Below are 25748 nucleotides of genomic sequence, written 5' to 3' on the forward strand. Positions count from 1 at the left end.
TAAGTTATTTTCCATTTGTTTGGAAACTACTGTAAAATCAATCACAATCTTTGGTATCTATCAACCCAACAAAAATGCAATCTATTTTTGGTATCAAAATTCAATTTTTTGTGACCAGCTTAGTTCAGTAAAATCTGCAAAATGTCAACACATCTAAATTTAACCTGAGCTAACCATTGTTTTTGTTCAAATTTTGAGTTACTATTACTTTTTGAAAGTTTATAATTTTGTTCAATATTGATGCAAACAAAAAGATTGAGACAAAAATAGGTGCACTCACAATAACAAGTTTGAAATCAGCGAGTGTTGGTCTCATCTGATATTGGAGGAAATGATAACTGTAAAATGTATACCATGCCATGTCTTAAAATACTCCAATGGCTTGGACATTTCATTTTCCCACATCACTGGACATCAAATAGTTAAAACACAATGCTTGACTTGATATTTCTCATCTTTGATGTTGTGAAAATTAAGTTGACTAAGAGAAAGACACATTTACTGAAATAGGCCCATTTTAGTGCTGGACTTAAGTTAGTGCTCTTCTGTGAATACTGATCAATGTGACTACAATTCATTTAATTTCCTTTCAGTGATGTGGAAATCAAACTTGGCAGTTTCATGACCTGTTGCACCTTGTGTGTGTCAGCTTGCTACTGAAAGGTGCAATTTAACATTATCCTAAATTGCACATGGACATCAATAATTCAAGGGAGACAAAATGCATTGCAGTCAGTTGTATTTTACAGACCTCTTACAGCCCTTATGATATACATGTTTATACTTGTGTATTATACTTAGATTTCATGCGAGCCAGATAGCTTGGTGAGTCTAGACATAGTCTGCTCCAGATCCTGGGCTCTTCTTGCTAACATCTTGGCTACTAGACGCTGATGAGCTAAGGCTTGACTTCTGTCATTCAACTGTAAAGGGATCATAATAAAGTATCACAATTTACTTAAATGGTCCAAATCATATGGTACAATTCTGTGGTCTCCAACAGGTAATTGCATGAGCATCTGCATTATTCTGTGAATTGCTAAGTACAGAAATTCATACCTAAATTAGGGGACTTACATAAGATAAAAATACTAAGAAAGAAGCTCAAGATAAAACTACCAAAAAATAGAATGTACAAAATTGCAGATGGGATAAAATGTAAAAGAAATAACATATGATGTGCACATGAACAAGAAAAAATAACCACCCAGCTGCAACCCATACTAAAATAATAGGGATAAGAATGAAACCACCAACTGAAGAGATCTGTGTGTATATAGCCCACAGTAGCATTATCATCCCATGTTCCAAGAACATGGGCAGCCTTGTCCATGTTTACAGATACAGGGATTAAGTGTCACTAACATTCTCAATGTATTGTAAGTCCTTAAACACATCAGTGCAAACACACTGTAATCTTCCATATGATTTATATGTTAGAGATTCAAGAAGTTTGGACTTGTGCTTAGTTTAAGGACATGTAACAACTGTGTGTAAATTGCCAATGTTCACAGGACAGCTATTGCACTTATCCACTTCGGGCACTAAGCAGTCGGCAAGATACATTGTAAATGTTAGTGAAATCTACCCCTGGTCTAAGAGTTTCATAACAAGTTACTTACCAGTTCAATCAATGTCCCTATAAGAGCTGGTTCAGGCTGTGATGCTTGTACCCCAATGCTCCTCATATCATGAGCATCATCTTTCTCTGCACTGCCTTCATGAATGCTGCCACCAGTGTCATCATACATGGTGTTGCCATCTCCATTTAAGGTGGTTTCTGCACCTAGGAGAATGGTTGAAAATTGCTTAAGTCATGTCCTGCACCACTGGAATGCTCAATACTCTATTGCTATAGACATGGAAAACTGTCTGTCAGGGATCATTCTCTCTGGTGGGCAGTTTCAGAATTTTTTGGTGTTCAATGGTGAAGTTATATCATGTTAGCTAGTTTGGAGATTTAAAAAAAAAAGGAAAAAAAAAGCGCAGTGATTTATAGTGCGCTACGCACAGGCACAACGCCTAGACGTTGATCCACAAGCCTCAGCACACTTTCCAGGTTGTCGCTGTCCACTACGGCCCACATCATTCCTCAAACCATTAAACAACAAATCAGGGACTTTGCTGCTTCAAGAGCGCACACCCTAGACATTCCACAAATAACCATCGCAACCAGGATCAGCTCCCGAGTTTCAGACGGGTTACAACGAGACAAATTAGCAGTGAGTTCCTTGTACAGGGGAATTTCAAGCTAACTCAATTTTCTTTCCACGTGAGCGTACTAGGCACCGCCAGGGTTCGAACCCACAACCTCTCGCACCACAGTCGAACGCCTTATCGATTGAGCTAACTTGACTGCTATTTAAACCCTACTAGTCAGACTACTAGGTAGAAATTGATTGTACAGATATATGCAAATATGTTATGGAAGACTTTGATTTGGGTAGGAATGTGCCTCTGAAAATTTGAAAGTGGACTTATCAATATACCAATTTTTCAAGAAATCTGGATGCATCAATATACCAAAATCAAAATTTTCAGCCAAATTTAACAACTTTTCCCCAAACTTTTGTGATTTTTCCAAAATTTTTGGCTAAAGTGAGTCAAAATGTAACTATCTTCCAAAAAAACTTGAGAGAAATTTGGAAAATATGACCCATCCATATACCACAATTAGCCTGGAAAAAGAGGTCATTGATAAAGTAAAAGGCCAAAAATGTGACAGATGTTTGCAGCACATTCCTGTATGATCATTTCTACTGAGTATTGCATGTTTGTTTAGCCTATCAACCAATACACAAACACGCTTGACACCTAGATGACATTTATATTCCTACATGTTGCATGGGAGAATTTACCAAAAATACTATAATTGCATTCAGTTTGGTTAAATCCTAAATTATTATCAAGTGCACTGAAACAAAAATTATACCTTTGTCAGGATGATTTGCTTTTCGTTTCCATGGTAACCTGATTGTTTTCTTTTTCTTGTTCATATCCTGCACAACATGCCAACCAAGTGTTGAGTTATGGTCTAACTGGTCCTCAAATGCTAACCGGAATGAATCCGCTGATAGATGAGCAGCTGCTAGCTCATGACTTAATCTTGTGACCTACAATAAAGAAAAAAAAAAACCCAGAATATTATGAGAAATCTTTTGCTTTCGGTTAATGTTTTTATCTTATTTTTATCTTACACATTCAACATGGGTGTGGTCAACTCTCTCTTCAAATGCAAACCTACCTACCCCACTTGAACCGAATTGGAAAGTCTTACAAAGTAACTGAATGAGTACTGTCCCTAACCATAATCATCCTTCCTTCTGCACAAAGCTTTTTTGACAGAAAAAAGTTTGAACAAATGTTGCTGCTACTTTGATGTACTTGACTTTGACTACTGTCCTCAGGCTCTTTGATCTCAAACAAGCCACTGCCTCCACCCTAGTCTTCCTTGAGCCCTATGTTTTTATTCCTGTTGTCAATGTCATGTTGTACTTGGTCTTTCCATCTGTTAGGAGGGAGACCTGGTGGCCTTGGGAAACACTTTTTTTGCAGTTCTGGTAGTCACTCTGTGAGGTAAAATCTACTTACTACAGTAGAAATTTCAATTGAATGAACACAGCCTGACGATTTTTCACATACACTGTACGATGTACGCCAGCGTGTGCAACTATGCGTACGTAACACGGAAGTGAATCCAATCATGCCAACTCAAACATGATTGGTTAAAATCATATCCAAGGTTGTGCGTTCACGTTGTAGTATGAAATGCACGGTATACTATCGCGGTTGGATCGAGTACAGCTGTTGAAAGCTGCGTTCATTCAATTGAAATTCCTACTGTAGTACCAACTCACTCTACCATCACTGCCCTTCCCATCCTTACCTCTGCCATAAGTTGATGGTTTTCTTTCTTTAGTTTAGCTGCTGCTTTGGCACATCGACATGGCTCTGGTCGGCTCCCTCTGCAAGCACATGCTCCTAACACTGACAGCTGTTGATAACAAGGTCATCAAAAACAACAATTTGAATGTCATCAAATTAGGAAGCATTTGGGTGGTCTCCTGTTGTTTGGAAAAGCAGGCTTATTTAGCTGGTTAGGGGCTGTGAGGGGGGGCAAGCAATTTTTGGCAAACATTACAGGGCACCTTTTAAATAACACACTACAAAGACACTACAGAATATTTAAATATGCAAAATTTCCTGCTCGCTACACTCGCATTATTTATCTAGACCATTTGAAGTTTGCAAATTGGGAACCAAAAATATTGACATGTGTAAAGGGGGGAACAAAGATTTTTGGCAGGCTAAGAGGGAGGGGGGAGCAAGTAATTTTCATCAGGCTGTGGGGACAAGCAATATTTGGCACACATTACAAAATTTTATCACTAGGGGACTCATAATTATTGCACATCCCCTTATGTGTTTTTGATAATAATGCTTTCATCTGTGTGGGGGTATGTGGGATTAAGTATAAACTAAGGACAAATTCGGTGTTTAATTAGTCGGCGTTTGTGAATAAATTCAGATGGCAATCTTCCTTACACATTTGGCACATAACTGGTGGCAAAAAAATCCATACACATGTCAATTTCATGAGAAGAATCGCTGAAATGATGACTGATACCAAAATCACAAGTATTTACTGTTCTGCTAATGATACCAGACTTACCTCAGCTAATCTACAGTCATCATTATTCCCTGAGTTGTTGCTACTTAAAGATGACTCCTTATCATACTCAAGTCTTTCTTTGGCATCCATTCTGGCAATCAATTCATCTTTTTCACGAATAAGTGCTGCAACAAAATAAAGAATTTGTTACATTTCTGTGATAAAATTTGATTTTCAGTTTGAATATCAGCAATACATTTTAGTTCAAGTGCTGCATAGAAGCAAATTTCTAATGGCTTGCCAGCTGAATTTAGTAACAAAATCTAAATTTATTGCAACGTCCAAGTATATTCTCATGATTCTGTTGGACAAAACAAAATTACAGGCCTTGTCTTTTGAAGAGTGCGAGTATGATCACACCCCTCTGCACTTCTTAAATGACCCCAAGGAGTGCAATTGATCGCACTCCTAAAAACCCCAAATACTGGAATGCTCCTGGTTGATTTTTAAAAAAAACCTATTCTCCAAGGCCAAAATGGTAATGTTTTTACTGACATTACACACTTAACCCATACCCCAAACTTCACTATAACTAAATAACTAAACAAACCCACCCAAACCAAACTAACCTTTGACCCAAAAAACCCTTGCCCTAACCCCAAAAAGGGATTAGGGGAGAGATTTATTTCACCTAAATTTAATGTTATTAAATGCATGAATGTGTTAATAACATTTTCATTACTTTATTTAGCTTCAGTCCTGATGGAAGTCAGAGCCACATCTGACGAAAGCTTGACCATTTCACATTGACCGGCTGCACCGGTAATGTAATATCCGACGGAGCACCCAAATAAAAATCAGTTGTTATTTAGCTTTGTTTCATCATATTACTATTTTTATTTTGGTAATAAAATAAAGGAGAAATGTTTCACAGAATTTAGGAAATTTCAAGAAAAATTCTAAAATTCTGAAAATGACAAAAAAATTAATTTGCTATAAATATCGCCTGCCAGGAGCGGTCGTGCAATTCAAAGCATATTCAGTTAGCACATGCATACAGCACTCCTTAATATGCTGAGGTATGCAATTTGCAGCACTCCTATAGTACTCCTAAATGTCTTGAGTACAATTAGTAGCACCCCTGGATATTTCAAAAGCAAGGCCTGTTGTTAGATTCATCTGGAGGATACAGATAATAGTACCAGCATTTGTACACCAGCCAAGCCTTTTGACTAGAGATATCCCACACTACTTCAACTAACAACTAATAGTACACTGTAGATCTGAAGAAGTATGCATGAAGGCTGATCAATGCAACAATTACTACTCTACTCACCCATTTTTTCTGTGTGCATCTTTCTGAGCTCATCTGACCTGGCTTGTAATGTGGCCATTAATGCTGCATTTTCTAAACACAATCTATGGAATCAAGTATTCACAGACGGCAAAAATTAACCACTTTATATGACAAATAATTGTCTTGATTTAGTATGAGGCACATTCCTAAAGCTGTATGTTACTGTTAGTTCTTAATAGGACTGTTGTCGAGTAGTACTTTCATTGTCGACAAAGTAGTATATTAATAAAGCCAAAGTATTAAGTTCAGAGACCAAGTTACATGTATACATTGTTTATTTACATCAAAATATTACCATATGTATACGCAGAAAACAAAATAGAAAACGAATGCAATTATTTCATGCTAAATGTTTTAAGCTGATCTCTAATATTGTTAATGACTTTTTTTTGTCAACAAGGTCCATGCTTGTTGACAATCGGGGAAATTGCTTTGTTGACAATATTATTGCCCTAATTGTACTCACCATTTATATCCCAAACTAAATGTACAATTCAGGTTCAAGAACAGGTAAAATAGACCAAATCTCAAATGTCTCCAGTAGGGTGATTCAGAAAAAATGAAATTGGTATTTTTCAACGGGACACCCCCTCATTTTGTTCATTTTGGTAATAAAATCATACCTGCAAAATATGAAAAAATTCAAAAAAGTTTAGGGGTGCTACCGGTCAATGAACTTTGTACACAAAGTCAATGGGATTTATGAGCCATTTTCTTTACAACACAAAAAAGCCATGTTAATTTTCCCTGATTGTGCCAAAAATATTTGATCATAGTGTGAGTAATGTCCTTAAAATAAATGCTAAAGAAAATTGTAAAAATGTTAACCCGATTTCCAGAAAATTGCATTTTTGTGAAAACTGTTACATTTGGGGCAAGGCAGTTGCTGGAACAGCCAAAATATTATGGTACTTGGCTAATATAAAGTTGTGTTTATGGGGCTCTAGTTCTTTCTTTTTTTTTAAAAATGTATGTAGGTTTGTAACTGTAAATTATGTTATTCAAGTGTTGAATGTGTGTAGGTTTGTAATTTTATGTAAGTGTAAATGTGTAATCCAGTAGTAAATGTGTCTTATCCACTCTAGCTCTTGTCACAAGTACCTTGCACAAGGTGTAGTTTTGAACTGGCCACTATCCAATGTTGTGACCCCAATTTATATACATTTCTTTTCAACCATGGTGAATCTAATCCTTCCTGTGGTCATTCAATTCAAACAATACAAATCTTCATCAGGTATGGCCATAATGACCACCCCTGATACAGATGTATGGATTTTGATAGTTACTATTACATGTACATAAGATTTCAAAGCTGGTATCACCATTGGGGTAAACTAATATGTGAAGAATTTTAATCTTTTTTTTATCTACTGTTCAGTTCAATAAGGTATAAATTTGGGGTGCCTGGTGGGATTCAGGGATATCCCAGGGTATTCTTTTCTTGAGCTACACTCCCTCTGTCACTTTTGAAACATTTTTTATTATTACAGTCAACTATGAACTTTAATTTGGTAAAAACCCATGTTTACACAAAGTTAGGTATATCATTGAACATTTACTTCAGTTTTGCAAGCCTGGTAGACTTTTTAGGCCCTGAAATAAGCGTTTGAAATTTTTGACAAAAAATCCCATTGACTTTGTGTACAAAAGTTCATTGACCGGTAGCACCCCTAAACTTTTTTGAATTTTTTTCATATTTTGCAGGTATAATTTTATTACCAAAATGAACAAAATGAGGGGGTGTCCCGCTGAAAAATACCAATTTCATTTTTGTGAATCACCCTAGTCTCCAGCCACATAAAAAGCACATTGATTTCAAAATGGTGCTCAAAATTGACCTAAAGTATGTAACCCACAGATGATCCAATGACCTGACACAAAAAGCCCCATTTACAAGCCACACTATTGACACCTAGACATGCATACATTGCATTGCATTGAAGGTTAGAGCTGATGCTTTCAAGACAAATCTCTACCCATAAACCAGTGCAGTCAATACTTGTGTGCTGACAAGTGACAAACTAATATATTATAGTACTGCAGCAGACCATTATACTTTGCTATTCAGACCAAGGACTGATTGTGGGATGATGTTCATTATTTCCTTGAGTGCTATAACAGGTGTTGTGTTATTGTCTGGATTCTCTCTTGTTATAAATATATTGATTTAGTAATTTTCTCTGGCCAGGGACTGTATCATATTGTCTATGAGAAGTGATTTTTATGCTCAGCTGTGTTGGAAATGTTTTGGGCTTGATCTGGCAAAAATGAACATCTACAATTATTTAAAAAAAACCTTTTTAGGCACAAATTTTGGAATTTGAATATCTGAAGTGTTGAATACATTTATGTACTTATAAATTTGCAGAAAATGGAAAACATGTGACATGTTGGATGGAATTTAAGAGTATTTCCCCATAAAGTAGCTACCAAGACCTGTGATATAGACATGACTCAAAATCAAGAAAAAAGGTTGGCACACTTTTAGTGCATCTTTCCTCCCAATTGAACACCATATCATATAAACCCTGTATCAAAGTTCCATTCACTCCCCCTTTATGCCACTCTCTCCATCAATATTAAGGGGTCTTGCAGGTCTGCTGCTAACATGGCTTTGCTCAACTATGGGAAGGGGAAGCAATTGACATCCATACGTTGAAAGTGTGCCAGCATTATTTCCTTTATTGCAGATTGATTGATTGATTGATTGAATGACTGATATTATTCGTATTAACAACAAAATATAACTACAATATTGCATAAAACTATTGTAAAAATACATACAAAAACAGTCTTTAAAAAGCCCAGAGAAAGATTTACAAGAAATGAAAGTTTTAATTAAATAAATGAAAGTCATATAAAAAACTTATTTTCAATGGGGTCCTTGATAAGGTAGAAATTGAACATTGTGTACATCACAGATAATAAACTGCTCTACCATTGAAGAGATAAATTGTGATGGGGTACATCAAAAAGGGGGGACTTTGCAGGTGAAGTCAATTTTGAGTTCGGTATTTCTGCTTTGAGAGCATTTTGTAAGCTTTAAAATGTACTTCATTTGCATTTACATTTTATAAGTGAAAAAGCATCTTAAAATTTTATTATTTTCTTTATATTTTGAAAAGCTCTTTGCCACAAAAGTCTGCCCCTTTTGATGTGCTGCATCACAATTGCACCTGATTTAAAGGATTACTCCGGCAATCACAACATTATGCCTCATATGTTAGAAAAACAATTATCAAGCATGAATCATGTGGTTTTACTCATATTGACGGATAAAAACAAATAAAAACCATGTGATTCGTGCTTGATAATTAATTTTCTATCATATAAGGCATAATGTTGTGATTGCCGGAGACATCCTTTTTCAAATGACTGAAGCAGTCATAATCTTAAAATGATTTCCTGATTTACATGTGTATACTCTCACCTGTCAAATCTTTCAGCCCATGTCTGCTCACTCAACATTAGGCTAGACATTTTGACATCTAGTTCAAACTGAAGAGAGTTCACCTCCTATGCAAGAAAATCACACATGGAATGAAATCAGACACACAGTTCGTCAACACTTTTATTCATACACTTTGCTTTCTGAAATATTCATGTTAAAGTATGATTTTTTTCAACCAATAATATAGTCAATGACTTCAAATATAATTCTGCTGACGTAACATTTTGAAATCTGCTGAGCCATTAGGATAGTATGGAATTAAGATAGTATGCTGTTGATTATACGGAAGATAACATTCATTTTCATCATATCAGAATGTTTCCCATCCTGTTGCAATGAAGCATACCCACCAGGAAGTTAAGATATCCCACAAACCATGAAACTAATTATATCACTGCCTTAAGCATCAGTTTACCTTTTCCAGTGACTTCTTTATGATTGTCGATGACTCCACAAACTTCTTTTGAGTAGCATTCACCAGCATTGACTGCATATAAAAACAGTAAGAGGTAAAATATAGTCACAACCTAGTTTTCTATTGTTGGCATTTATACAGCACTTTACATTTATTCCACTGCTGTTAGAAACTGCCATACACTGCTGTTAGAAACTGCCATACAATGCCCAAGGCATGCTCATGTTCATAGGGCGATGCTCAATGGAAAATATTTGTAACAGCTCCCCATTTCACCCCTGGGTAGAGAGAGGCAAGCAAGGTAAAGCGCTTTGCCCAAGTCCACAACACAATGGCACTGATAGGGCTCAATCATGCAAAATTCTGATCCCAAGGCAGAGCCCGTACCACTGCGCCATCACAGTTTTTAATCATGAACAATTTCAGATTGTGCTATCTAAAAAATTCTGTGAATTCATGCCAAAAAATGCATTGAAAATGGATCTAGAAGCACAGGTTTACACACTGTGCTTCTACGTGTGCTTATTGAAATTGGAATGGAATCGTCCTCAAGTTAGAATCTGTGCAACATAAAAAAAGAACATCTACCTATATGTATCTCCCATCATTATACCAGTGCAAATAATAGTGCAAGCCATACAGAGGGTGTAATGAAGTCAAAGTTTACGATACATTGTAAATTACATGGTGCACTCAAAGATTATGTGCCACATTGCTGGGCGTGTCAAGTTTCTTCAAATCAAAATTAAAGGAGGATGGTCTAACTTCATCCCAATTATTTCTGCATGTAACATGATCTTTATTTACTTCTTACACACAAACCATCCAGATGGAGCAGCATGTTAATCACTGATTTGTTTAAATTTGAAGGGCAAAATAATGATTTTTTTTATCTATAAACAAAGAACTAGAGATCGAAAAAGCACATTTTATGTTCGCATTTTTGCTCCCCCCTGAAATTCACAAACTATAATTTTTTTTTCCTTAATTTTTTCCCCAATTTTGTCTTCTTTAAACTAACTGGGAATGATCCTAGCACTTCAAAATAGGTCCAGTGGTTCCCCAAAGCTGCCAAAAAATTATAAAAAATTATATTTAAAAAAAAATCTTTATCAGATGGGCCAAAATGCAATTTAACCCATACAACTTTGTTTCATGCAATCTTTGCATGCACATTAATTCACCAATTCTTGTTAAATAAGAAAGAGTTCCTTTGCATGCACATTAATTCACCAATTCTTGTTAATTAAGAAGAGTTTGATTCTATATATTTGAATGGACAATAGTACCAGATGAACATGCAAAAGTTTGAAATATGTAATTCATTGTGCATTCACCCCACACCACAAAACAGCTGTGAACACATGTTGTTGCACACAAAGCTAAACATCAACATGCAATAATGCAATCACTTACATGAGCAAACTATTTGATAAAAGAGAAAATAATAAGGTAAAAAGCACTGTGAGTCAGTCATAATGCATAGATTCTTTGTCACAGCATGTGCAGTAGCAACATAAATTTAATTATTGTTTGTGCTTACGAACGTTACAAATAAAAGCAGATCTAGCAAAATAATATTTATAATAAAAGATGAATTGTTGTTAAAGGGACCATTGAAAGAAAATATGATTTGGTATCAAAATAAAGCCCATAAAATATAGAATCAATATCTAAAACAATTGAAGAACTAACTATTTTAGAAATAAAAATACAATGAAAACAACGTACTCGATTTACCCCCTTCCGACGCTACATCGCGTGTCATTTATCAAAAGTAGAAAATTGGGCGCTTTCCGGATTACGTCATTGTGGTTACGCGTTTTGTGTTGCGTTGACATTTTTGCCGGGATAATTTGACAACAGCGATCGCGATCTAAATATCAGATGCAATAATCATGGTAATACAACCACTTATAATTATTTAAAGGTTAAGTAAAAACAAAATTCCATTTGATTGTCCACATGTTAGTGGAGGGCCTTTTTATTTATCATTTATTAGTTATTTTTTACAATGCAAACGAATCATTTAGGCCTATGTATTATTCCCGGACATTACTAGTTCATAGTTGTGTAATTTGTAGAGAGGAGGATGATAGGATCGAGGCTCTTGTTATTTGATGGTTCTCTGAGAGGATGATTAAAACAAAGCCTCTAAATTGAAATGCTTATTGGACAGAAGCAAATCTAAACTATTGACTATTATTAACTTTTAAAACATTAAAAAAAAAGAAGTTTTCCCTAATAATAAAGAAAATAGCATTAAACATTTCAGACTCCCACCATTGCAATGATATGAGAAAGGAAGCGGGCGGGGATGATCAATTGGTTTTTTTTTTATCATCATCAAGCATATGCAGATTCCTATTTTAGTTATTCATAAATTCAACCCCCCCGGTCAACATGACCATGATTTCGATGACTTTATGTAGGCCCTACATGGCATATATAAAACCATAAAACTAATTATGAGTAGGCCTATGCCTATAGGCCTATGATATAGTGACGATGTTGAGGGGAATATCGCCAAGATTTGTCGCAACACATCAATTGCAGATGATGTGCCGGCGCGAGCACCTCCCATGGGTATTATTATTATAGGCCTATGTATTTTTTTCCGTAGGACCTACCTTAAAAAATATTCAAGAGATGATTATTTTTTCCAAAACCTGACAATTGGTATAAAAAATCTTTTTCTTTAAAAAGTTAACTTTTAAAAGTGCTTATTTTCATACCCCAAACAATGCAAAGTAGGCCTAGGCACTTTTATTTTGCAAATTTATTCCCCTATAGGCCTACCATGTGTTATACGGGAGACTTGCCAATATTATTTGAGCCGTTGGCACTGGGGCAGTAGCTGAACGGCAGATGAAGAAGTTGGTTCAGAAGAACATGACATGGAAGCTGTTCTTGAAATAAATTACGAGGAGCGCCTATAAACATACATAGGCCTTCAAAAAGCCTATAGGCCTATGCTACAAACATCAAATGGGAAATATTATAGGACTACACTTATTTTAATCCATGGATGGTTAGGACCGGGTAGGCCTAGGCTATGCTTAAATTGATGTCAGTCATTTCTAAAAACAAAATATCCAGCCAGGGCGCTGTATTTTACAAGATTTACCCAATCAACATAAACTTTGTAACTGTTAGTAGGCCTACCTTTGATAAAACGCTCGGACACTTTGCACTTTCAAGTATCAGTGGGAGTTGAGATTGGATTAGGCCTATAAGCATTTCCATAACGTAAGCTAAAGGCTGACAGTAAATATTGTTCACATGATTGTTTGGAGTGGCCTTTATATGTTCCTCTCGTGGTTCTTTATCTTCAAATTTGTTTCTCATTTTTCATAGGCTTTTAAAAATAAATAAAAATAAATTTCGGCTTTTATATAATAACGCCTTTTCCCAGACCTCGGAGGGTTCAAAGCGCTGTAATTTTGCTGCCATGGTACTTATCACAATCAGATCGCATCATCTAGGCTGGATGCTGCCGAACCTGTCGCAAATCTAGCCGCACTTGGATTGTAACATCCACCAATTATCTTTTCAGCTCCCCAAATTTCATTGGGTGAAGGAAGTTTTTGATAACCAAACAACTAATCACCGATTTTTGAGAAGCAGGAGGAAACTGGAGATCCCAAGAAAACCATGGATCGAGATAAACCAAGTTCACATGAGTCTTTGGGCGCAAGGCCAGGGGCTTGAAGTTGAACCGGGACCTCAGCATAATTAAGTGGTGCAAGGCGAGGAAACAACTGCGCCAACTCGCTCTCCCGAGCCTGTTTGTCTCTACACGGAGCGACTGCGTTTAGAAACAAGCAACACACTTTAATCACTGCAATTCAGCTTCCAAACTTGAGTCAGGATCGACTTATGTTTTAGGCCTGGCGGTTAAGGCCGTATAAAATTAATGTTTTGGTTCTCATCCCCTCCCTCCTCAATTTCTGGGATTTGTCGGATTTTTTTTTTTAGATTTTTCAATTATTTTAGACTTTGGAATGATTTATGAATTTTTCATACATAGGCCTATCAATAAGTTTATTAGAGAACAAGGACCACTTCCAAGCCTTTTTGTGTAGGGCCTACTCTAGGGGTTTGTACCTCAGAATCTCACATTTGAAAAAAAAAAGTGCCTCATCGTTTCCTCGAGCACTGTTGGAAAAGACCGAAAACTGCAGACAATGCTGATTTTACACTGAAAAAAACACCTCCCTCCCTCATCAATTCATGAAAATCCTCTGGACGAGAACCAAAATATTAATTTTATACGGCCTAACCTAGGCTGCACGCCCGAGAGGTAGGCTAATTTGGCCTAAAGAAATTAAGTCGTATGTCATGGGTTAACCCGAAACATCATTGCCTTCTCTTTCCTATCCTCACCAGATATTTCAGAGGAAATATAAGTAAAGAGTTGCTATATCAGAATGCCTCAGTCAAAACAAGTTGTTGGCCAATTTTGTAGGCCTAGCTAGAATTTATATATAGGCCTATCATAGAAGTCATTGTAGCTTTGTAATTTATATTATAATATCCTTTTTAATATAGGCCTACTTTTTAGGCATAAAAGTTCATTGCTGTAAACACGTTCATGCGTTGTAGTCCAGTCAAAGTGGGTTTTGACTCACCACTAATTGCAACTATATTTTTTCACTGCTATGAATGTCAGAGATATCCCGCTGAACAGCATACAAAAAGTATACCAAAATATACTTGGTGGAAAGGTAGTTTTTGGTGGGAAAAGGTCATACAGGGTCAAATTTCAAAATCGCCCCAATCATTTTAAAAACCATACCAAATTATTCCTCTTGTCATAAGGATTCAGAAAAAATATAGTTTGCCATATCTGTGATGTACGGTTCTTGAGTTAGAACCGAAAAGGTCAAAGGTCAAATTTTGGGTTCAACATAGGTCAAAAAACTAAAAATTGTCTGATTTTAACCAAAATGGTCTCAAATTGTTCGTCTTGCAAACATGATTCATTTAAAGAATATTTGCACTGTTTAGGTTGTTTAATTACATGCGTAACATCGAAAACTAGGTCGGGGTCAATAGAGTTCAATGGTCAGTAACCTCTTTTACCCTGCTACCTAGGTAACGAAACATCCAAGATATGGCAAACTATTCTTATTTTGGAGTGTTTTTAAAGGACGAACACATTGAGACCATTTTCAAGGAGATCAGAGCATTTTTTCAAAGTTGACCCACGTGTAACCCAAAATTTGACCTTTGACCTTTTGGCTTATAACTTGAGAATGGTACATCACAGATATGACAAACTATACTTTTTCTGAATCCTTAAGACTATAGGAATACTTTGGTATAGTTTTTAAAAAGATTAGAGCAATTTTGAAATTTGACCCCTGTATGACCTTTTCCCGCCAAAAACCACCTTTCCACCAAGTATATTTTAGTATATTTTTGATATGATGTTCAGGGGGCATCTCTAAAATGTATAAAAGTGAAAAAAGTTCTGTTGCAATTAGTGGTGGGTGACACCACAAATTTGTTTAGATTGACTGGACTATTGGTTTAGGACCAAGTCTGGACTATGCAGTGTTGCCATGCAGCGGAAAGGATAACCACTTTGACGTCACAGGGGTTGCCACGTGTCTCTGCACATATGAATTGGGCGGAACGACGCGACATTGGGCGCTTTGTCTTTATTTGCTGATTTGGGGGGTAAAATAAAGGAAAATTGCGTTTATCATTTTAGAAATGGATTCTATAAGTTATTAGCTTTATTTTGATACCAAATATGTTTTTCTTTCAATGGTCCCTTTAAGTGATACAAAAGTAGTATAGACTTGGATTATGTGCACATTTACAGTGTGCAGCAGCTCTAAACAGGCAATTATCTATCTGCCATCACACTTTCTTTTCATATAGGTTTGATATTTAACTCCCATCTCACAGACTCTGCTATTCTCTGGTTCACCTCAAGTTCGGAAGTGACATCAATGCTTTTTTCGCGCTTGCGCTTCAAGCGTGCCGATAAACCGCACTTGTTGTACACATGTGTGTATGCTCTGCGCGATGAACTTTACGTATGTGATTCCATACCGCAACCAGTAAAATATGCACCTACGTCGCTACCGAATTTGAGACGGGCCAAAGAATATACATGTATCTCTTCACTCTCTTTCCGTCCCCTGTCTTTCTATTTGTATGTCTGTCTTTCCCCCTCACACACTACATTACAGGTACATATCGTTATGAACACGGCAGAGTGCCGAATACACAAAATTGCTGTTCTGAGTAAACGGCGTTTGAAAATCTTGATACCATTCCATTGGTCATTCTAAAAATTGAGAACATTCGTGAGCACTCATTTGAAATGTATATCATAGAAGTGAATATCCACCAAATTATTTCCAATACCTGCATGTTCTGAAACAATCAATATATCCCTCAAAACAGATGTTAACAGCTATTCGGCTTTATGCTATATCCAAAAAGTGTCAACTGCTGCGCAAAGAGTTACATACATGGACGAATCCGCATTCAACTACGTGTAAACTATAGCACCCATCAATGATTTGGGGCTTTTATGTAAAAATTACTGGTTGTCCTCAGGCTATAGATCTCCCCATAGATCTAAACTTGGTATAAAAGTTATAATTAGTCATCCCCGTAATATTTAGTGAAAACTCCGGTTGAAATCAAGGATTTTAGAGTAGAAATAACAATATTGGCCTAAATTTTGTGTATAATTTTCTGTGATTTCTCAATTTTGCGACGGTGCTCTGACATAATTACGCCATGCCATAGCGATATCGTATGGGGGATGTTTGTACTTATTTTGGTATCACTGGATAGAAGATACCTATAGCTACCCACTGGTATCAAATATAATAGTACATGTGTATATGACATGTAATATAGAAAATTCTGAGTTTCCAGCTATACTATGCAATAGATCAACATGATTTGTACAGCTAAGTATACGATTCGTCTTTTGGTCAAATTCATTAATCGCACCTATGCGCGATTCGTCCAAATCACAATTTCAATATCTACGTCGGGAAGTAAGATTTATCATTAATTTTTAGTGGAAATGAAAGATCGTCTGAAACATAATCACAAGCATACAATAACTCAATTTGCTCAAAATGCTCGATTCGTCACTCTGCCGAATTCATAACGATATATACCATGTAAATAAAAATACACATGTACTTTTAATAAAAACAAATCACTATGACATCAAACAGGGATTAACACTTGTGATATTAGAACACAGCACTCAACCTTCATCATCTAGATGATAAACAGCTGTCATGATAAACATTTTGATATAGATTTCAGTACAGTTGGTACACATCTATGCACAAAATGAATAAATTATAACACAGTATTTATAAACCTCAGTTACATTACACTGTTACCATCATAATTCTTTAGCATAAGTCCTAATTTTCCTACTATTTGTAAAATGTTGCAAGTAGGTCAACATTACAGACTTAATCTGTATGGCCTGGTGTAGTATGAATTGAACACCGCATGTAATGCAGTATTGTCAATCAAACGTTAAAATAGATGGCTATCAATTGATTTGATACAGGTTGTATTACTATGAATGTCACCAGTTCCCATATGGTAAAAATTAAAAATATACATGTAGTGTCTATATACACATACTATACTTGTAGCTATAGAGATTGCAACAGAAGCTTGAAAATAACACCAAATTCAAATTCAAAATATAGTTGTCAATTTTTATGGCATTCATCTTTTAAAGACCTGTATCTCAAAAGTAGATCTACCTAAATGTTATAAGTTTTGACTGGTCACATTAAGAAATCACACACATTACTGGGCCTGGAGCAGCAGGTGATAAACACTACATTTCAAATCAAATACATTATAATTCTAATGACAAATCACATGTGCAGCTCACAACAAAGCAACATCCACTATCAATCACTTACATATCCAATGCAACCTGATTGGCTATCTGAGACTGTTAATGAATAAAAATCAATTAACATCATGATTTAATTACAGTACTGTTTTCGTCCGAGTATAGTCCCACCCGTTTTTTAGGTGAAATTTTTTCAAAATTGGGGGTGGGGGAGGATTATACTCGAATAGTGTCCCCTTGACCTAGACCTAAATGCTAGGATCATTCATGGTTGACCTAAAAAAAAAAATTGCATGTTTCGTGTTTTTAATATATGACATTTAATATTAATGATTTCAAAATGCATTCACATTCGATGCATTTTGAAATCATTAATACAGTATGACATGAATACTAATTATCAATTTTCATATTAAAAACACAAAACATCATGCAATTTTTTTTTAGGTCAACCATGAATGATCCTAGCATTTAGGTCTAGGTCCAGGGACACTCCAAAAGCGACAAAATAAATAACTAATTCCACATTAACATCTCACTTTGCAGACATTGGAAATAGTTGATATTTTTGTAAATACAGGTCCCACCATCACAAATTTGGTATCATATGAAAGAGAACTTTTAGAAAAAGTATGCAATTTTGTCACCCATGTACTAAACAGATGTACAGTAATACTGGTGTTTTTATTTAAAATGGTATTGGAGACATTTTCTGGAAATTAGAAAATGGTCTGAGCATGTTTTAAACAGGCAAAGTACACTGACCAATATGCCTTTTGTAAAATAATTTTTTAGTTATTAATATTCCAGTATATGTGACCTGCTACCACGAAAGTTGTTAGTTTCGAGATGTCTTTGTTGCTGCATTGGAGTTCTTTGTTTCACAGACACCTGTTGAAGCCAATAGTACGTCTGTATGTCCTTTGTGAATGGGGGCACAATGGGCCATTCACTAGGACATACTACTGATTTGTACAGGTGCGGGGTAAACAAAGAACATCAACTCAGCAGCCAGGATGTCTTAAACCTACCAACTTGCGGCTTTACATGTACGCTCATTTCGTGGTAGCAGGTCACATCAATTTGTTGATGTCTACAAAGTGGATACACATTTTGTTCTGTCTGTCACGAAACAAACGTCTTGTCCGTTAAACTTTCAAATCGGCTCAATCTAAATGAGTGTTATTATTTTAAAGTGTGCAAAATGCTTTCGAGTAGAAATATTGAACTCAAAATTTACTTCACCTACAAAATCCCTCCACTTTTGATGTACAGTAAAAGAAGTAGCTGAATTTGACATACCATATCAATATGAAATCAATGTAGAGCTTTTGATGCTACATTTGCTGAAAACTGCATCCAAAATGAATCAGTTATGTCTGAAATGTAAGCTTACACTGTCCCTTGAAAAGAAAATAACCTACATGTATGTGATCTTGGGCATATTGTATTTTCATAGCATCTGACTAATTTTGCTTGATCATATCCATGTCTGTGTAGGTACCCTGGTACCCAAACACTATCCATCGTAAAAACATTTTAATTGTCATAGCCAAGTTGCTACGTCTACTAAATCCCTGAGTCATCACTCCACCTAATTTGCTACACAAACACAGCATTGTCTGTATTTTAAGATAAGTGTGGTAAAATAATGCTAACTTAATTGTTTGCTTGATATTTGTTGAGAAAATTTATTTTGAGATTATGAATGAAAATAGTGCATACAATAGCTACCATCCACCTCCCCCTCGGCCCGCCCCTTTACACATGCCAAATTTTTGAGATCCCAATTTGCAGAACCTTAAATGGTCTAGATATATGTTGCGAGCGCAGCGAGCAGGAACATTTGCATGTTAAAGCGCTTCCGTACTGTTTTCCTAAGCCTTTTTAGAGCGTTTTATTTAAAAGGCGCCCATGAATGTGTGCCAAAAATCGCTTGCCCCCCCTTCTCGGCTGGCTAAAATTGCTTGCCCCTCCTTTCGCACGCACGCCAAAAATTTCTTGCCCCTGCCCAATTTTACCCTCCCCCAGGGCTCATAATTATTGCACAGCCCCTTATCCACAGCATCCTCTATACTGGTTAATAACCTCATTTATCTTTCTTCACATAATGTGACAGGTGAATAATATAAGGTTGTGCAATTAAAGTCAACAGGGTTCAGCAAAACATCTCAGTTGTATATTTTTATTGCAAGAAAACATTTTCCCAGCCATCAATCATTTAAAATGACTCATGCACCTACAACTGTGGTCAAACATCTTACAATACTTTTTATGTCACATTGAAACTGCACCACCCCTATCAATATTGAATCATGATTTCTTACCTGCCTGCCATCAAAGAACCCATTACTGATTTTTTTTGGGGGGTGGGGTGGTTAGGGGCTCATTTGTTAAGAAAATGCTTCCAGTCTCCCCAAATAAGATATAGCCCCCAGTAAAAAATAAGCACCATTTGATTTTTGCAGGTACCATTCAAGTCTTTCTTTGCATATTAATCTCCATCAAATGACAAACCCTCTGTGTGACTTTCATAGTTACAATGTATAAATTGGCCCAAACATATTTTCAGTATAAACATGGGTCCTTGAACTTTGCAAAAAATAGCTGAGATATGGGATTTGCCAATTAGAAATTCCCCCAAACATTTTGCAGTGAAAACCTACGACTTCCTCCCCCTCCTCATGAGAGAAGCCAGACTAGACCACAATTTTCGGTTTTAGTGGATAGTGTGTCAGATTGCTAGCATTAATCTAATTTTCACTGCAAATAATTATGTTTGAGGGGTCCTTCTTATGCTGGTTTCTCCATAACACCAATAAATGTGCTAAAATCTTTCACTCATGAAAAGCAATAACAGAAATCTTGCAAAATATCCACCTACATTTGTATACAGACAGTGTGCTGAGTACATACAATATTTTATATTCCAACTGGATATCAAATTAAAATTACTAATTTGATTTGATGTACAAACCTGATGAATCTATTCACTGAACCAACTGGATATGCTGAATTCTGAGCTAGCTGAAGCTGACATGCAAAATAAAAGTAATAATGTGCTATAACAGCTATTTCTGTTCTATAACTTCCTTCCTAAATGTTCCATATCAAATTTGTGTATGCTGACATACTTTCCTTAGGATTTAATCTGGAAGGGCTCTGCTGCAGCAGGTCTGATCTGAAACAACACCTTTGTGGATAAGCTTTGTGTCTTTACTTAACAACACAGCAAAACTTAGTTGCATATAGCTATGAATGGTTTTTAGAACAATGTTTGTCGATAAAATGTAGCCAAACCTTCATTTGATGCGCACAATGTTGAAAAGTCTTCACAATATATCTGTTGATTGTTTTTAAAAGAGACTGTTTTCAAATTTCAAACACAATGATGAGCGTATGCTCAGCCAAGAGGACACAACCAGTTACTACGAACAAAACCCATCCTGGTCAAAGTTTAGGCCTCTAAATTTTGTACTCTTTACCCTGAATTTCCAATGTGTCATTTTAAAATTTGGTAAAAAATTATTAAACCCAGTTGCATAAACTTACAGATATATACCAATTAATACACTTAAAATGAAATCACTTGAAAGATGGACTTACTTGACTTTTGAGTATTTGTATGGCTCTATACTTGCTGTCAAGTTGCCTCTTACATGCATCAAGTTCACATTGCAGAACCTCAACTTCCTGTGTGTATGGGAAACAAGAAATCAACATCTTATCAAGTGGCAATGTGACACTACAAATAGGTGGAATAATAACATCTTTGCTAGGTGCAATAAAACTTATTTTCCCCCAATACGATAATAGCAGATCTAAACTGCTTATGTGGTTGGCAGCATGATTTGCCAATGAGTTGTGGGTAGAACCCACATGGCAATGAAGGACAAAACTGAACTTCTCTGAAAATTGAATTATACAATTATATAAGGTTGGCGCTACTTACATTCACTGCTTTATTTGTCATGGATGTTTTTCATTTATCTTAGCACCTGGCTGGGTTGCAACTTTGCAATTTAATCAGAAAACAAACTGTATCCCAACATTAAAGCCCATGTGTGATTTGCTTCACATCAGCGCTCTCTATTTTTCTTGAATTTCTACTTTTAGCATAATTGTTATGCCCAATGATGTACTAAAATACCATGTGAAACTTGACTAAGCCTGAAGTGTTTTAATTACAGTAAAATTTAGATCCCCAGTTTTATTTGCCAATTCTTCCCATAGAGTTAAGCTGCTAAGTGGTTTTCTTGATTTTAAATCATCATTTTGGCTTAAAATGATCAGAAAACCACTTTGAGTTTTGACTTTAAAATTTGACTGAAATCATACATTATGGTTTTAAGAGAACATTTAAAGTGTGCATTTAGATCTACAGCATATATCATTTACTCCACAAAAATGAAAACAGAATGAAGTATAAAAAATGTGTTAAATTCACTTCACCTCTGTAGCTACCATGAGTTTCCTCTGTATGTTGTCTGCATCTGGCATATCTCCAAGTAGATCCAGTGAAGAACCACTGTCAGAGTCTGCAGTATTTAAACAAAAATATCATCATTCTTGAACTTGAAGTGTAAGATAATATACCGGGAAACTGGAAATTTCTGAGGAAAGGAATGGATAATTTGACTAAACAAAACAATCCTGAAAAACAATTTTTGAAATCCTAACCTGTTTACCATTGCTATGAGTATGAGGAGTATTCCAGATGAGATTGCACTCTTTTAATGCTCATTAATTTCAAGTTTGCTGTACACTGCACTCAAATAAAAAGCTTTTGAAAAGTGAAATATGCCATGAATATTTTTTAAACGGTAATAGAATAATTACATATTTCGGATCTCACTGCCACAGATGCAACAGCAACACTCATCAGAACATAGATTAATAACACATAGATGATAGATTGGAATGTTCCACGCCTGTGTCCTCTAAGCGAACAAATGTACTTGAATTTAGCTGATGCCAGTACAGAGTTTGGAGCTGGTGACATCGCTCTTGGAGCGCACACTGAGTGCTCAAATTGCAAGGCTTGCACGCTAACTCTTTTTTGTATACGCCTGCGCTATTTTGCTACTTTTAGTTTGTTAACGCACCCCATAGGCAACATGCCTACCTTCCGTAGTATGCATCAAAATATGACAAACCAATTTAACTTTTAACACACAACAGTTTCCAAATTATACTCACATTCTCTTATTGCACTTTCTTTTTTATATAACTTCTTCTTGTCCCTGTACTCCTTCATTTTTTCTGCATACAGCGCCCTCTGCTGTCGTAAGGATGTCCCAAGTGGAACGCCATCAAACACAGGGAAGCGCTCCCATCTTAAATCACTGTCTGTGCAAGTTTCTGAATACATTCTATCCCTACTTCTTAAGCAAGGAGTGCTGCTACTACGCAATTTTTTGAATTCCCCATCATCATCATCGCTGAAGGATAACAACTTGCTGACGAGAGAGTTATCTGGAAGGTCATCTTCATATTCAAGAGTATCTGGATTAAATTTTCTCACAGGTATGCCACCAGGTTTGAGGCAGAATCCAAAGCCAAGATCACCACAGGTGAAGTTGTCAACTTCTTCTCTTTGATGTCCTGGACTGAGATTTGTTTTAAATGCTGATGATGATGACAACGACGATGACGATGACGACGACAACGCTCTTGCCTCGTCTTCATTCATGTTGTAAGGAGCATTTGCCATGGTTTCAAGCACATGTACAATCAATGTGGCTTTTCAGTGTTGAAGATACTTTTGGAAGTTCATCAGATCCATGGTGCAGCATCTAGTCATAAAAATATAATAACATTAACGTTCATCAGTATTGGTATAATGATTAAAATTTTTGATTTTTGGCTCTGACCATCTTTCACCAGTGATAGTGAGACTGCGATGTGCATCTATCATTAGGTCATGACCCCAGGGTCAGAATTTCAGTGAGAATCCGAGAATTGATCAAGTTGATTCTCGCAAACTTTTGTAGTTTACGCAGAAGTTGATTTGCAAAAATCAAATGATTCCGGCAAATTTATTCTGCAAGAATTAAGATTGATTCGTGAACGCACTGTGAAACGGAATTCTGACCCTGCACCCTCTGGACTCTGTACCTGTCCAAGTTCACAAAATGTCCAGATGACTCAATGTGGTTTGTGACTTTTGATTTAGAAGAACTTTCTCTTCTACAGGGCTTCCCAAACTTATGTGACCCAAATTTCATAAGAAAAATATGATGCAACCCATGGCATAAAGGGTAGTACAATTTATGTGTATCCCCAGGGTGGTGAATTATAGGAGGGGTAAATATTTTTTGGGGAGTGACAAGCGATTTTTGGTAGGTCAAACAAACTGTCTGGCGACCTCATAGTACGTCTTTTCTGATTGGCTGAACATCCAACTCCCTAAATAGTACTGGTATTAAATTTTGCTGTCAATCAACGCTGGGCTTCAGCGCATGCAGCGGTTGATGGCAGCTACGCGGTTACATAAATCCACACTTGCAGTACGAACGCACCATCCCAGCACCATCTTCAACACCATGCGCGCAAGTGCAGGTTAGTTGACGGCACATGGATTTTAATAAATAAACAACTCCTTACCGGTTTAAGCCCGAGCTAGTATACCAACTGGTATAGGGAGACATTTTCGTGGAATGGACTTTTCGCTGGGCTCTTAAAAATCAATCAAAAATCATCTTTGTAAATATTTCTTTGGACAAAAGCTGATGCGTAGAATATGTTTAGCAATCACATATAACATACATCAGTGACACAGGTTTCTAAACCGAGTATTTTACTAGACATGGTTGGATAGTAATGCAAACTTGCCATTTTTTGCCAAAACATAAATTTATATATAATCATAAAACGTTGTAGGCCTGCTAACTATACAACGGTAATACGTCTATAAGCTGCAAGGTCAAAGAACATGTTATTTTTTTCAAGTATCATGCGCCATCTTAACCAATTTAATATCTTGACCGACCAGCAACACGGCTTTCGCCAAAATAGATTGTGCGAGTCCCAACTTATACTGACAGTACACGACTTTGCCCTGTCCCTCGACAGAAAGCAGCAGACTGATTATCATCATGGACTTTAGCAAAGTCTTTGATGTTGTTCCATACAATAGGCTTAAATGCTGAAGCTTAACCACTATGGTATATGCTGATCTATCCATGCTTGGATCTCCGACTTCCTAATGCGAAGAAAGCAGAGGGTTGTCATTGGGGGTGAGAACCCGGACTGGGTACCGTACATGTCCAATCAGGTGTACCACAGGGCACTGTACTTGGTCCTTTACTTTTCCTTTTATATATAAATGACCTACCAGACAACATCACCTCTACGGTTTGACTATTCGCAGACGACTGTGTTATTTACCGGACCATTACAAATGACTTTGACGAACTCCAGACAGACCATGACCGGTTATCCGAGTGGGAGGAAAAATGGCAAATGAAATTTAATCCAGAGAAATGTTTTGTGCTTAAAATGACTCATTCACACAATCCTAAGACCCGCACATACTCACTTGCAAATACTATCCTCCAGGAAACCAATTCCCACATATACCTTGGCGTCGAGATGGAACAAACACATCAATAACCTTGCAGCAAAGGGAAATAGGGCTCTGGGTTTTGTAAAAAGAAACTTACGATCATGTACAGAGGATATCAAACAACTAGCGTACCAGTCTCTAGTTAGACCATCTCTGGAGTATAGCTCAGCAGTATGGGACCCTTATACTGCTGAAAAATCCACCAACTAGAAGCAGTACAGAGAAGGGCCATACGCTTCGTCAAGAATAACTTGACAAGAGAGCTAGTGTAACCGAAATGTTAAAGAACTCAAACTGGTCGTCACTACAGCAAAGACGTAATGCTTCCGTCAATTGCAAGCCCGGCTACCAGGGACCCGGGCACAGCGGGGACGTAGCGGGGGAGATTACCAAAGGCAATTGTAATAATCCCCGCTATGCCCCGGGTATTGTCCCGGGTACCGGGGCACAAATTGTGGGTGAAACCCCCGGTACTGTCC

General features: G+C 36.6%; 1 protein-coding gene across 2 annotated transcripts in view; it reads right to left on the reverse strand.

The window, feature by feature from the left end:
- Positions 1-762: 762 nt before the first annotated feature.
- LOC140152168 (coiled-coil domain-containing protein 125-like) overlaps positions 763-25748 on the reverse strand; it is a 29170-nt gene continuing 4184 nt past the window's right edge. The window contains exons 2-12 of one of the 2 annotated variants that reach the window (XM_072174477.1): positions 22902-23497; positions 22155-22240; positions 21309-21395; positions 9836-9907; positions 9400-9485; positions 5949-6031; positions 4673-4797; positions 3887-3994; positions 2933-3113; positions 1623-1780; positions 763-923 (exon numbers count right to left, since the gene is read on the reverse strand). In XM_072174477.1, coding sequence (XP_072030578.1) covers positions 798-923; positions 1623-1780; positions 2933-3113; positions 3887-3994; positions 4673-4797; positions 5949-6031; positions 9400-9485; positions 9836-9907; positions 21309-21395; positions 22155-22240; positions 22902-23415 — 1626 coding nt within the window. In that variant the 5' untranslated portion in view covers positions 23416-23497 and the 3' untranslated portion in view covers positions 763-797. Of the gene's footprint in view, positions 924-1622; positions 1787-2932; positions 3114-3886; positions 3995-4672; positions 4798-5948; positions 6032-9399; positions 9486-9835; positions 9908-21308; positions 21396-22154; positions 22241-22901; positions 23498-25748 lie in introns of both variants that reach the window. The other variant, XM_072174470.1, reaches the window with a different exon arrangement.

Source organism: Amphiura filiformis, chromosome 1 (assembly GCF_039555335.1).
Source record: "Amphiura filiformis chromosome 1, Afil_fr2py, whole genome shotgun sequence".
NCBI lineage: Eukaryota > Metazoa > Echinodermata > Ophiuroidea > Amphilepidida > Amphiuridae > Amphiura > Amphiura filiformis.